At 37.9% G+C, this 13698-nt stretch overlaps 1 protein-coding gene across 1 annotated transcript in view; it reads left to right on the top strand.

Annotated features, from left to right (window-relative positions):
- The window catches only part of unc79 (UNC-79 domain-containing protein), a 1082710-nt gene that overhangs the window by 535373 nt on the left and 533639 nt on the right, over positions 1 to 13698 (top strand). The window contains exon 27 of the mRNA XM_090389680.1: positions 4446 to 4647. Within this exon, the coding sequence (XP_090245806.1) occupies positions 4446 to 4647 (202 nt within the window). The remainder of the gene's footprint in view (positions 1 to 4445; positions 4648 to 13698) is intronic.

Here is a 13698-nt window from a genome sequence, read left to right as displayed (position 1 = left end):
TTATGTTATTCCTTATACTGTCAAGTTCAAGATAACGTTAAGCTATACTGTAACAATTTCAATGTTAAATTAATTATATCCTTGCTAAAAAGTAAAAATTCCCTAGGTAAACACAAAAAAAAATATGCACCATACAAGTGTTTAGAAACTTTGAGCTACTTATTTATCACAATTAAATCCCTCTATGCCTCTGCACTACTCTTTACATGCTATGATATTCATGCAAAAACATCAATACAATAGCGATACGAATAGTAAGTCATAACTTACAAAATAACTAGCTAAATTTAAAAATAAGCTAATGAACAAATAAATCTAAATTTAAAAATAAGCTAATGAACAAATAAATCTAAATTTAAAAATAAGCTAATGAACAAATAAATCTAAATTTAAAATTAAGCTAATGCATGAATTAAGCCAAATTTAAGCCTAAGCTAACAAATAATAAGCTTACAAATAGTTTAAGACTATTTAAATTATTTGTAAAACACAATTTGATAGGTTACCTAATTAAAAAGATGGTAAACATTTCTGTGTGATAGGTCATTCAGTTTTTGTGCATACACTAAATTGTCATTCTCACTGAATTGTGGTTGCCACCAATTGTTTTTCACCAAATTTTCATATACCAAAAAGTCACATACAGAAAAATGTCATGCACCGATTTGTTGAATACATCAAACTTCAAGCACCAAATTGTCTTGCACATCTCCTCCATCAGGTATCCTGACAAGTGAGGTCAAGTGGGATTAAACTAGGGGAATGTGAAGGAGGAGAGATATTCAAATCTCCTTGTTGGCCTTATTGTTCTATGAAATTATTATCATAATTCCTGACATCACACTGACAATGTGGAAGTGCCCTGTCCTCTTGATACTAAACTACTTGATCCCAGTACAGCTTATGAATGGCAGGCAGAACAGATATGTTAATCTAGTAGAGATACATATAAATGGTAATTGAACTTTCAAAATAAAGTATAATCCATCAATTTCTTTGCTTAATTGATGATTTTAAATTCACTGCCTTCCCTACATGAATATTTGGATTATTAGGAGACTAATAAGCACAGTTATGTTTGTTCATTGTGCCACTGAGCTTGAATGCTGCCTCATCCGACAATGCATTCTTGTTCAAAAATCTTGCATCTCCTCATCCATCTTTGCTTAAAACCATATATAAAACTCAACTTAGTGTTTTGGGTTATCTTTATTCATGTTGTGTGGCAGTCTTGGCACATGAAATTTTAACTTAGCTCTTTTAAGAGCCCTTACTCTGCTGATTTTGAATCTCACAAGCAGACTTCTCCTCACCTATTGAAGACCAGGAACTCCCATATCATTGCCTTCAAAGATCTTAGTACCATACATCTCAAATTTAGAATCAGCATTAGTAGAGGCATATGCGCAAGGAAGCAAGCTTATACATCATAAGCCAAAAAAAAAAAAAACCTTCCCATTTCACCCATCCATTCACTCCAAAAGTTTGTCTAGTTCAGCCTTGAAATTATTTAAGCTGTCAAGCAGATTGAAGTTTGTTCCAGCAATCAACCACCTGCTGGCCAAAGGCAAATTTCCGCACATTTATTCTACAACTGTATTTCATCAATTTGAATTTATGCCCTCAGGTGCGGAAAGAGGAAGAATCCTATCAGCATTGAATTTTCTCAAGCCATTCAAGGCCTTGTACACCTCAGTCAGATCACCTTGCAGGTGCCTAGTCTAAAGATGCTGCGATTTGCAGAACTTAGCCTTTCTTGATAATAGTAACCCTTTGTTTCACTCACTTATCTTGTTACCCTTCTCTGTAGTTGTTCTAGCAGCTCTAGATCATTTCCTAAAATGAGGCCTCCAGACCTGTATGCCATACTCAATGTGTGGCCTGACCATTGCCTTGTACAAAGGGATAATCACCTCCTTTTTCCTGCCAGCAAAATTCCTTATATCATTGACAAGACCCCATGAGCTACTCTTGCAGCCTATCTGCACTGTTCATATCTGACTACCCTGAGGATTAGACTGGGGTTCGAGCCCATGACCACCAAACACGGAGGATGCGGAAAGGTCAGGGAATGACCACCGCATATCCCGGAGCAATATGGCCTTAGTTGCTAATGATCCTAAAAATCAAATAACAACACCTACCCTGAGTGTTGTAATACACAGTTGGTATATTACTCTGGGGTTACTACTACCCATATGTAGTACTTTGCATTTGTCAATATTAAACTTCAGTTGCGACCTCTCAGCCCATCTCAACTTTTTGAGATCCTGTTGCAGTAGCGTACCGTCCTTACTGTCATTAACAACCCCACCCACCTTCATATCGTCTGCAAACTTGGACATTAAGCTTGATATACCTTCATCAATATCATTGATAAATACAGAAAACAACAAGGGGGCCCAACACAGACCCCTGGGGGACTCCACTAATAGTATTAGTCCATGAAGAACAGTGTCCATTGATTACCACTCTCTGTCTTTTCCCACTCAACCACCCCTTTATCCATAGCAGCAACTTGCCTTTAATGCCATACTGCTCCAACTAGTGCAGTAGCCTTCAGTGTGCAACAGTATCAAAAGCTTTCCTAAAATCCAAGTAAACAATATCAAAATTATTTTTTGCATCCAGTTCCTTTGTGACCACGTCATAGTATTCAATCAAACCCTTAACAAACCCATTCTGTGTCTGAACTATAATTGCAGTCGTGTCTAGATGATCCTGCAGTGCTTCTTTAACCAGTACCTCCATTATTTTTTCCAGAGCAGAAATTAAACTGACAGGCCTGTAATTAGTCATGCCACCTTTCGATCCCACTTTGTGAATTGGGGATACATTTTCACATCTCCAATCCATGGGGACCTCCCCTGAGTACAAGGATGCCTTCATAATTATGGCTAAGGGCCTTCCTTTTCTACCTCCTTTAATATAACTGGACAGATCCCATCCACCCCAGATGCCTTCTTTATGTTTAACTTCAACAATTTCTCATCCACTATGCTTTCAGTTATCACAAAATCATTTAACTCCATGTTAGAGATTGATAAGCTTCTGGCCTCCACTTCCCTACACAATTCCTCATGTGCCATTGTAGATGCAAAATACTCATTCAGTTTACTAGCTACCTGAGCAGAATCATCAACAATCAGACCATTGATAATAAGTGAACCAATCTGATTCATCCCCTTCTTTCTAGCATTTACATAAGTAAAGAAGTCTTTACTGTTTTTCTTTGCATCCTTTGCCAAAGATTTCTCATAATCTGCCTTTGCTTGCCTAACCTCCTTTGTGATTTGACAACAGACTATTTTATATATACCTAGGCATCTGTGTCTCCTGATAATTTATATGCATTCCATGCATTTTTCTTCCCTGCCACGAGTCTCATTAATTCATCTGACATCCGTTTAAACCGAAACCTTGAACAGTATTTCTTAGTTGGTATGAAAAGCCCAGTAGCTTCCAAGATTAATTTCTTGAATACTTTTTCATTTAGAATTTGCTGTTGGTAATATCATCAGTTGGTCCCACTGTATAGAATTTAAAAACTGCCTGAGACCAGTCACCTTTAGAAAGCAAAAACCCCTCCCTTTACCCCTAATGATAGTTACATTATAAATCCTCATAAATTCTTGAAATTTTTCTTTGTGATTGTAGTTTTATGGAAAATTCACATTTCCAATGTCTTTGAACCTCATGATCATTCTCTTAATTTCCATTACCATTTTTAAATTGCTTTGCATTTTTTCAAACATCAAATATCTGGCCACCATGTTTTTGTTGCTTTTGTTTTAACAACTAATGGCATCTTTTTCCAGCAAAACATACCAATCAGAGACAAAAAATGTAAGTTAAACTCTATACATGATTTAATAGATATGATGAAAATGTGTACATCTTTTGGTACTCTGTGTGTGTGTGCATTTCATAACATGTGAGTCATACTTTCTGGATTGATTCAGGACCTGAAAACAAAGAAAATTTATGCAAATGCAAAAATAATTTAAAAAATGCTTTTCAAACATAAAAATAATAAAAGACTGTTTTTCACACTTTAAAATAAGAGAAAATAATAAATAAGAATAATCATTCACATATTTAGTAAAATGTTTATTCATACTACATATGTGCTTATTTGCATCGTACTTATTTGCTTTATTCTTATTTGTCCCTTTTTTTTTTTCATTAAAAACTCTTTAGCAATTTTTTAAATTTCAAACAGCCATGGCATCATCATAACCATTCAGAATTGGACACATGCTCATATAAACTTTTTTCATTGTTTGCAGGTCTGAATTAATCCTGAAAGTGTGACCCATATCTATATATTTTGTGAAAACATTAAAAAATAAAAGTTTAATTTAAAAATCTGTTATGGAGTTTTACATTTCAGTTTTTAAATATTTTTAATTGATAAAATATTCACATCTAACATTTATTTACAGTTGCTTCTGTGGTGTTTAGAGCTCCAGTTTGATTCTGTAATAGTAGATCGGCCCATGATTCTCCAAACTATTTTCCAGCTTTTTAATCTTTTGAGTAATCGCCGCTTTCTGACATGGGATTTTTTTTTGAACAGATTTGATGCTCTTTTTCTTGAAGCACAGATTCATCTTGAAAAAATAGGCGAAATCTCTTATATTAGAGGTAAGTTATTATTATTAAAACTATATACTAATTCTCAATTTCTTCATGGTTCAGAAATGCAGTATCTAAATATTGAAATAAACATAGAAATGGTAAGTTGTGCAGGAAAAGCAGAGCTGCAATGAATGCATAGAATAATGATAGTGGTATGGGAGGAGGAAAGGATACTGATGGACTAGAAAAGAGGATTGATTATACCTAAATATAAAAAAGGAAACAAGAAAAAGTGTGAGAATTACAGACGGATCACTCTGTCACATAGGGAAAGTGTACAAAAGAAGAATGGAGAGGAGAGTATGAAAAAATGGACTAACTACGGACCTGATTTTTGCTGTGAAGCAGAAATACTCATGATGTTTTATGGAAAAACATCACGAGAATATTTAGAAATTAGACATAATTTCTAAATATTATGTAGAAAAAGCATATGATAACATAGAGAGAGAGAGAGAGAGAGAGAGAGAGAGAGAGAGAGAGAGAAAGTCGTGATAAGTGTTAAGGAAACAAAGAGTAAAGATGGTGTTGAGAGAGTATTAAAAGTTTAGCATTTAGCATTAGTAGAGGTATTTGATGCAAGAAAGCAAGCTTATGCAGCATCAGCCAAAAAAAAAAAAAAAAAAAAAAAAAAATCCACTTCCACTTCACCCCTCTGTTCGTTGGAAATACCTGTCCAGCTGAGCCTTAAACTTATTGAGGCTATCAACTTCCACGACAAGGAATGGAAGTCTGTTCCACCAACCAACCAACCACCCACTGGCTAAAGGCTAATTTCCACACATCTATCCTACATCTGTCTTTCCTCAATTTGAATTTATGCCCTTTCAGGTGAATATTCTGAGCAAGAGGAAGAATCCCATCAGCATTGAGCATGCTCAAACCATTCAAGGCTTTATCCACCTCTATCAGATCACCTCGCTGGTTCCTAGTCTCCAGACACTGTAATTTGCAAAACTTAAGCCTTCCTTTGTAAGAGCACCCCTTTGTTCCATTCACTAATCTTATTGCCCTTCTCTGTACTCGTTCCCGCAGCTGTACATCCTTCTTGAAATGAGGCCTCCAGACCTGTATACAGTACTCCAGGTGTGCCTTACCATTACCTTATACAAGAGAATAATCACCTCCTTATCCCTGCTAGAAAAATTCCTATATATCATTGACAATACACCATGAGCTACTCTTGCAGCCTGTCTGCACTGCTCAGAGAACTTCATATCTGCCTGCACAACCACCCCCAGGTCCCTTTCATTCTCTACCACTGTCAGCGTAGTACCACAGAGTTGATACGTTGCTCTGGGGTTGCTGTTTCCCATATGTAGTACTTTACATTTGTCAATGTTAAACTTCATTTGCCACCTCTCAGCCCATCTGCTCAACCTTTCCAGATCCTGTTGCAGCAGCATACTGTCAGTAGTGTCCTTGACAAAACTGCCAACCTTCATATCGTCTGCAAACTTGGACATTAAGCTTGATATACCATCCTCAATATCATTTATAAATACAGAAAACAATAATGGACCCAACACTGAACCCTGAGGGACTCCACTAATAACATTAGTCCACGATGAGCAGTATCCATTGATTACCACTCTCTGTCTTCTCCCATTCAACCATCCCTTTATCCAAAGTAGCAATTTGCCTCCAATGCCACACTGCTCCAATTTGTGCAACAGTATCAAAAGCCTTTCTAAGATCCAAGTATATAATATCAAAGTTATTCCCTGCATCCAGTTCCTTTGTGACTGCATCATAGTATCCAATCAAATTGGTCAGGCAAGACTTCCCCTTAATAAAACCATGCTGTATCCAAGCTATAACTGAAGTCTTGTCTAGATGATCCTGCAGTGCTTTAACCAGTGCCTCCATTAATTTTCCTGGAACAGAAGTAAAACTCACAGGTCTATAATTACTTGTCAGCCTTTGATCCTCCTTTGTGAATTGGGGTCACATTTGCAATCTCCAGTCTGTGGGTACCTCCCCTGAGTCCAAGGAAGCTCTCATAATTATGGCTAAGGGTTTGCTTACTTCCTTTGCTGCCTCCTTTAATATAACTGGATAGATCCTATCCACCCCAGGTGCCTTTCTTGTGTTTATCTTCAATAATTTCTCCTCCACTTTACTCTCAGTTATTACAAGATTCTCTAGCTTACTGCCAGAGTTGAATACACCTCTGGCATTCCCCTCACTGAATAACTACTCATGGGTGAATTTCGATGCAAAATATTCATTTAGTTTGTTAGCTACCTGAGCAGGATCATCAACAGTTGACCCATTGATATCAAGTGGACCAATCTGATTCTTCCCCTTCCTTCTAGAGTTTACATAAGAAAAGAACTCTTTGTTGTTTTTCTTTGCATCCCTTGCCAAAGATTTCTTGTAATCTGCCTTCGCCTGCCTAATCTCCTTTGTAACTTGGTTACAGATCAACTTGTATCTATCATAGGCTTCTGTGTCATGTGTTAATTTGTATGTATCCCATGCATTTTTCTTCTCTGCCATATGTCTCATTAGTTCATCTGACATCCATTTAGGCCTAAACCTTGAACAATATTTCTTAGTTGGTATGTAAAGCCTAGTAGCTTCCAAGATAAGTTCTTTGAATGCTTCCCATTTTGAATTTGCTGTTGGTCCCACTGTATAGAATTTAAATACTGTCTCAGTCCATCGTAGTCGCCTTTATGAAAGCAATTACCCTTCAATTTACCCCTAATGGTAGTTACCTCTTTGAGTAAATCCCAGGCCGACCGGGCTAGCCGAGTGGGTAAAGTACCTGCCCGGCAACCCAAAGGGCGCGGGTTCGATTCCCGCCTCGGGCTTGGATCAAAGTACTGCAAAAACCTTGGGAGGTGCAATATGGCCACAGAAGCCGATGCGCCAACAACTACCAAATCAAAAAAAAAAAAAAAAAGTAAATCCCACTTCAGCACACTGTGATCACTGCCACCTAGTGGTTCATTTATCTGCAGATTCTTAATGCATGAAGAATCACTACTGATAATCAAATCAAGAGTATTACTCCCTCTAGTTGCCTCCCGAACATGCTGATGTAGAAAACAATCATCCAATAAATCTACAAAAGCCTTGCTAGTGTGTGAGTGACCAGCCCCCAAATTCCAGTCAATATCTGGGAAATTAAAATCCCCCATAATAAGACTCTCAGATTTACTGGCCCACTCTATTTCCCTGTACAGTTTCTTATTATACTCATCAGAGTCATTAGGCCTATAGCACACTCCTACTCTCAATTTTGATCTCCCAATGCTTATGTCACACCAAACTGACTCGACACTGCACTGTCCAGCAATGTCGACTGGCTTCACTTCCATGGATTTTATGTTTCTTAACTAATAGCATAACCCCTCCTCCCTTCCCATCCTGTCTATCCTTTCTGTAGATGTTGTACTCCCCAAATTCCAGTTCTGCATTCCTTATATCTGTGTGAGACCACGTCTCTGAAATCCCAACAATATCTGCCTTTGATGTTTTGAGCAATACCTCAAATTCATCAAATTTAATTACTAAACTCCTAGCATTGGTGTACACGCAAGTATACATTCACCTGTTTCTATTCTTAGCTACCCTAACACAACCCATGTGTTTACTTGTACCGCAATGACTCCCAGCAATCTCTGGAATTTGTTTGTTTGTTTGTTATTTGGTTTTTAGGAGCATTAGCAACTAAGGCCATATTGCTCCGGGACATGTGGTGGTCATTCCCTAACCTTTTCCGCATCCTCCGTATTTGGTGGTGACGGGCTCGAACCCCGGTCTAATCAAGAAGCATGTGCTACGCACTGCTGCTCCTTCCCACCTGGCTACGGAGGTGCCAGTCTCTGGAATATCCTGCATCTTGTTTTTCAGGCTTCTGCTCATTCCAATAGAAGGAAGAATCTCTTTCACATCTGCCAGTGGCTACTGTTAATCTATTAGTCTTTGTCTCCCCCCCCCAACCTATCAGTTTTCTGACCCACCTAACACTGCCTCGATAGCATCAGCAAATATTCTTGCACCCTTTCTATTTAAGTGTATCCCATCCCTGTAGAAGCAGTCTCTCCTGTTAACAAGTACAGTCCAGGCTGAAAAAAATTCTACCCCTTGAACCTTGCACAATCTTTCCAGTGCCGAATTGATCGACAAGGCTCTCATCATATACGCCCTCCTATCGTGTCTGGGCAGAATTGCAGACACTTTCAAATTCAGCCCTAATTCACGGCTTTCTTTCAACAGTGACCTGTACTTGTTAAGTGATTCTGCCGGTCTCCTACTCTTGATATCATTAGTGCCAACGTGTACACTATATCACCTTTTGTGCCCTTAAAAGATGATATCCGCTCTACAACGTCATCAACCTTTGTCCCTGGCAGACATACCCTGGTCCTGTTCCACCTATCTTTTTTACAAAGCATGTTCCCCGTTTCCCTGACAATAGAATCACCAACAACTACTAGTTCCTGTTGGACCAGCGCATTCTGCCTTGGGGGTTGCCGCTGTGTTGCATGATGACCAAGTGCAAGCTCTGAAGTTGATGTGGGCAGCTGAGAGCTTGATGGGCCCCTCAATTTAGTTCCTTCGAGGACATGCAACCTGTCCTTCAAGCTCTCATATAGGCCCATAACAAAACTGAGTTGTTGCCTGATTTTGATACACTCCTTGCATCGCGCACACACAAAGACATCCCCCATGGCAATATCATGTCCCGTACCTGAATGCTCCACAAACATCATGCAAGCAGCGCATTTTAAAAGGCTGTGATTCAGAAGGCAACTGCCCCCCTCAGTTCTCCTCTGAACCACAGTACTTCCATTAGCTTGAGCCTTTTGCTTTGCTTCCATTAGCTTGAGCCTTTATGTAGAGGAACTGCGAAAGCTATGTGAAAACAATGTTTGTAAACAGAGGGTGGTTTGAAATTAATAATTGATTGAGACAGGAAAGTACCATCTCACTTCTGCTATTCATTCTTGCAATGGACAATATTGCAAATATTGTGGAAAAGAGGACTGTGATAGAAAAAAATAAAAGTGATGATGTTTTCTGATGATTTACGGGAATGGAGAAGAAGAGGTGTAGGAACAGAAATAAGGCTAAATGGAAGAAGGAAAGGAATACAATTTAAAGTTTAGTGATTCTAAGAGTAACATAATGAAACTGAGAGGAAGAAAGAAGATAGAAGTGGATAGTTTCAGATATTTAGGGAGTATAGTAGAAAAAGAAGAGAGAATTGATAAGAAGAATAACAGATCAAGGAAGAATGTTTTATAAATGTCAAAAAAACATCCAGTTTGGAGAAAGGATGTACTTGAGAGGTACAAGATGGTATTCTATAGATTGTATTATGTACCATAAATAATCTGTGGGTTAGAATCATGGGTAATATGATAATGTGGAGAAGGATGTCAGCAGAATTCAAGCAATGGAAATGAAGTTTCTGCGAATAGTTTGTGGAAACACTAGGAATAAGAAATGTGGTCATTAGGGAGAAAATAAAATAAGAATGAAGACTGCCAAAGAAGATGCTAGAAATGGCGGGTAAATGATTAAGAGGAAAGCTGAAAATAAGATGAGTAAGAGGAAATGAAGAGAAGAATGATATTTAGAGAAGAGGCATTAGCCGGAAGGAGTTCAGTGGGGAGGAAATGGTGGAGGATAGAGCTAAATGGAGAAAATTGGTTTCTTATACCCTTCAAGAAGCTGTAACAACAGATAAGTAAGTAATAAACCCAGAAATACCATGCTTTTTGGGCTATAAGAATGTAGTTTTTTTTTTATGGAAAAAGAAAAACAAAAAAAGCATGTAATATTGCCCACTTTTGTGTATTTCCCCAAGGCTCCCCAAAATAATGAAAGTCAAATGTTTTTCAAGATAAAGTTATTATTCTCAGAATACCCTTTTTGTTCTGATTCTTCATGAGTACTGTAAAACAATGTAATATCCCAATTGTTATTGGCATTTTTTTTTAGTTTTCTTTTTGCATCTACAGGCAGGCTTCGATTAACGCGATTAATTTGTCCTGCGAGCGCATCGCGCAAACCAGAAACGCATTAATCGAATATCATAACGAATAGGAAAAATTATAATTGGTCCTTGACCTTCTGGAATGTCCATAAAGAATTTTAAAAATACCTTTTAAATAAATTTTTAACTGTATATAATGTAAAAGATAATGATAATAATTATGGAATTAAATGTTTATTGCATAAAACAGCGGTTCTTAAACTGTGCGCCACGGAATATTTTAAATTTTCGAGGGAAACACAGCGATACTCAACATCTGTCGGACACCGCGCGAACTACTAGCTCGGGGTAGTTCACAGTTTCAGCATTTCTTATTAAGTTGTTTGGAGCTAACTACTAAACGAAACTGTTAGGTATTTCTTTTGGTCTGGGTGCACCTTGAAAAAATTACTGAGACATTAAAGGCGCCGTGAACCGAGAAACTTTGGGAACCTCTGACATAAAATACACAATGAAGAGGCGCCTCCGTAGCCAGGTGGGAAGGAGCAGCAGCGCGTAGCACACGCTTCTTGATTAGACCGGGGTTCGAGCCCGTCACCACCAAATATGGAGGATGCGGAAAGGTCAGGGAATGACCACCGCATATCCCGGAGCAATATGGCCTTAGTTGCTAATGCTCCAAATAACAAACAACAACAAACAACAACAAACACAATGAAGAAATTACTGTTGCAGAAATATTTGAACAGTGTTGACTTTCTCTTTTCGTCAATCAATTTCCGATAGCCGACAACAATCTTCTCTGGGCCCTGGCGAAATAAATATCGCAGAGAACATCAAACCTTTTTTTTGAGGTTCTATGCGATACGAAAGATTTCATCTAATTCTTTTACCATTATCTCCTTGGCGATAACATTTTCATCTGGCTCATTTAAAAATTTGAATTTTTAAATGCAAGTCTGCATTGACTTTATTAGCAGGAGACAAACACATCTTCTTCCGATGGTTGATGAAACACACCAAGGCAAGCAGCAGGCAAACATTTGTTTATTGACCGTACGACTCGCGGTAAGCTTAACGCGCAATTCAAATCTTTTTTAACTATCGCATAAAAAAAAAAAAGATCACGTTAACTGGAAATTTGCATCGTGTAAAGTGAAAAGTGGTATCATATTTCCAATATCATTAACTGAATATCGCGTTAATCGAACTCGCGTTATGCAAGGCCTAGCTGTACTACTTTGGTTATAGTTTGCCAATTCTTGTGGTACAGTAACTCCTCTCCAACCACGTGTTTGCCAACCCACAAATTTGAGAGAGCAGGTTTTATATTTCTATAACAAAATTTTATAATCCATTTTTTTATTTTTTTTATTTATGTATATGCATTTTTTAGTTCAGTCTCTTTAAACAAAAGAACATGAAAATATTATAGCCTCCTCCTCCTCCCATAGATCATGGTGGATCAGGTATAGTGGGTTGTGCAGATGGAGATGATTTGGCAAAGGTAAAGAAAGCCAACACAAGAACCATGGGAAACTTCTGGAAAACTTACCGGGCAAACTCATTTCCTGCTACTGCAGTTTCTCCCTGCATTCTCAGTAAACAGATGGTGCGTGTTATCAGTAGTGGCAGTAGAAGTCGATAACGATGTATTGATTAGTTTATTTTCATTATTAAAAGCAGATTATTGGAGTTCATGAGTGTAATGCCTTTGCAGCTGAAATTTACTTATGTGTACACCCTTCAGACTGCCTCAGTCTTAGGGTGTTCATCCCAGACTTCCCGCTGTTTTAAAATAGGATAGGAAAATTACTTCTACAGACAGTGTGTGTTATTGGTAGCAGCAGCAGCAGAAGTTTGTTTCCTATCAGGAAAAAAACAGCAGGAAGGGGGGGATAAACATCCTAAGACTGAGACAGTCTGGAGGATGTACCTGTAAGTAAAATTTCAGCCCACTCATGAACTCCAATAATCTGTTTTTAATAATGAGAAAACTAATCAATACATCATTATCGACTTCTACTGCCACTACCGATAACACACATCATCTGTTTACCGAGAATGCAGGAAGGAACTGTGGTAGCAAGAAACGAGTTTGTCCGGTAAGTTGAGCAAAGTTTCCCATGGTTCTCATGTTGGCTATCTTTACCTTAGCCAATGATTTTTTTATGCTCTTCCACAGCACTTCCTAAACCTTTTGTTATTTGAGTCACACTTCGTCTTCATTGCCAGGGCCACTAATGGAAACAATAAATAAAGTTTAATAATAAAGTTAATTTGTATAATAATATAGTTATATATATAATTCATATACCATATTTGACAGCTTATAAGATGCACTTTTTTCTGAAAAAATGCCTTGAAAAATAACCCTGCATCCTATATGCTGAGATGGGCCTCCCTCATTGTTGTCGGGGCAAGCCTGCAGGTTGTATTTCACCTTTTGGTCAGAATATTTTCGTTTCTGAAGGATAACAGGACACCCTAGGGTACTTTTGGACTTGCAGAGTTATTTGGAATCAGTTTCAAGAAGTTTCGAAAGCCAGGGAACACAGAAAAGGTCTTAGAAGGTGATGGAAGCTTCAAGATTCTTCTCCAGGTTTCTCAATAGACTGGCGAGCCAGTTAGTTTTGTGTGGGCTTTTGTGATGTTGAGTGTGTCTCCGTGTACAGTAGTGTACTTGTGTGTGTGACTGAAATAAAATAAAGAACAGTGTTAATTGTATACAGTTGTTTTTAATCAGAACCCCATTTCATAACAATATTGTTTAATCTTGGTGTTTAACGTTATTTTAAAGTATTTTATCCTCAGAAAATGGCTGCAGTAGAAAAGAGGTTAAGTTACAGTATCAGATAGAAACCAAACGTAATAGATCACGCTAAAAAACATGGTAACAGAGCTGCGGAAAGGGTTTTTGGGCCACTGCCTACAGAAAAAATGATACACGTCTGGTAGAAGCAAGAAAAAGTAAAATAACCTTTGTCGTCCCACCCTACATTGGCCAGAACTTGAAGAAGATGTGAAAAAGTGGGTAGTAGATGAAAGGAATTTAGGAAAAAGTGTTTCTACCAAAATGATTATGCATAAGGCCAGGATAT

The sequence above is a fragment of the Mastigoproctus giganteus genome, chromosome 2 (assembly GCF_048544385.1).
Source record: "Mastigoproctus giganteus isolate SK-2022 chromosome 2, ASM4854438v1, whole genome shotgun sequence".
NCBI classification, from domain to species: Eukaryota; Metazoa; Arthropoda; class Arachnida; order Uropygi; family Thelyphonidae; genus Mastigoproctus; species Mastigoproctus giganteus.
The sequence above is the reverse complement of the archived record's forward strand: the minus strand, read 5'-3'. Positions and strand labels throughout refer to the sequence as shown.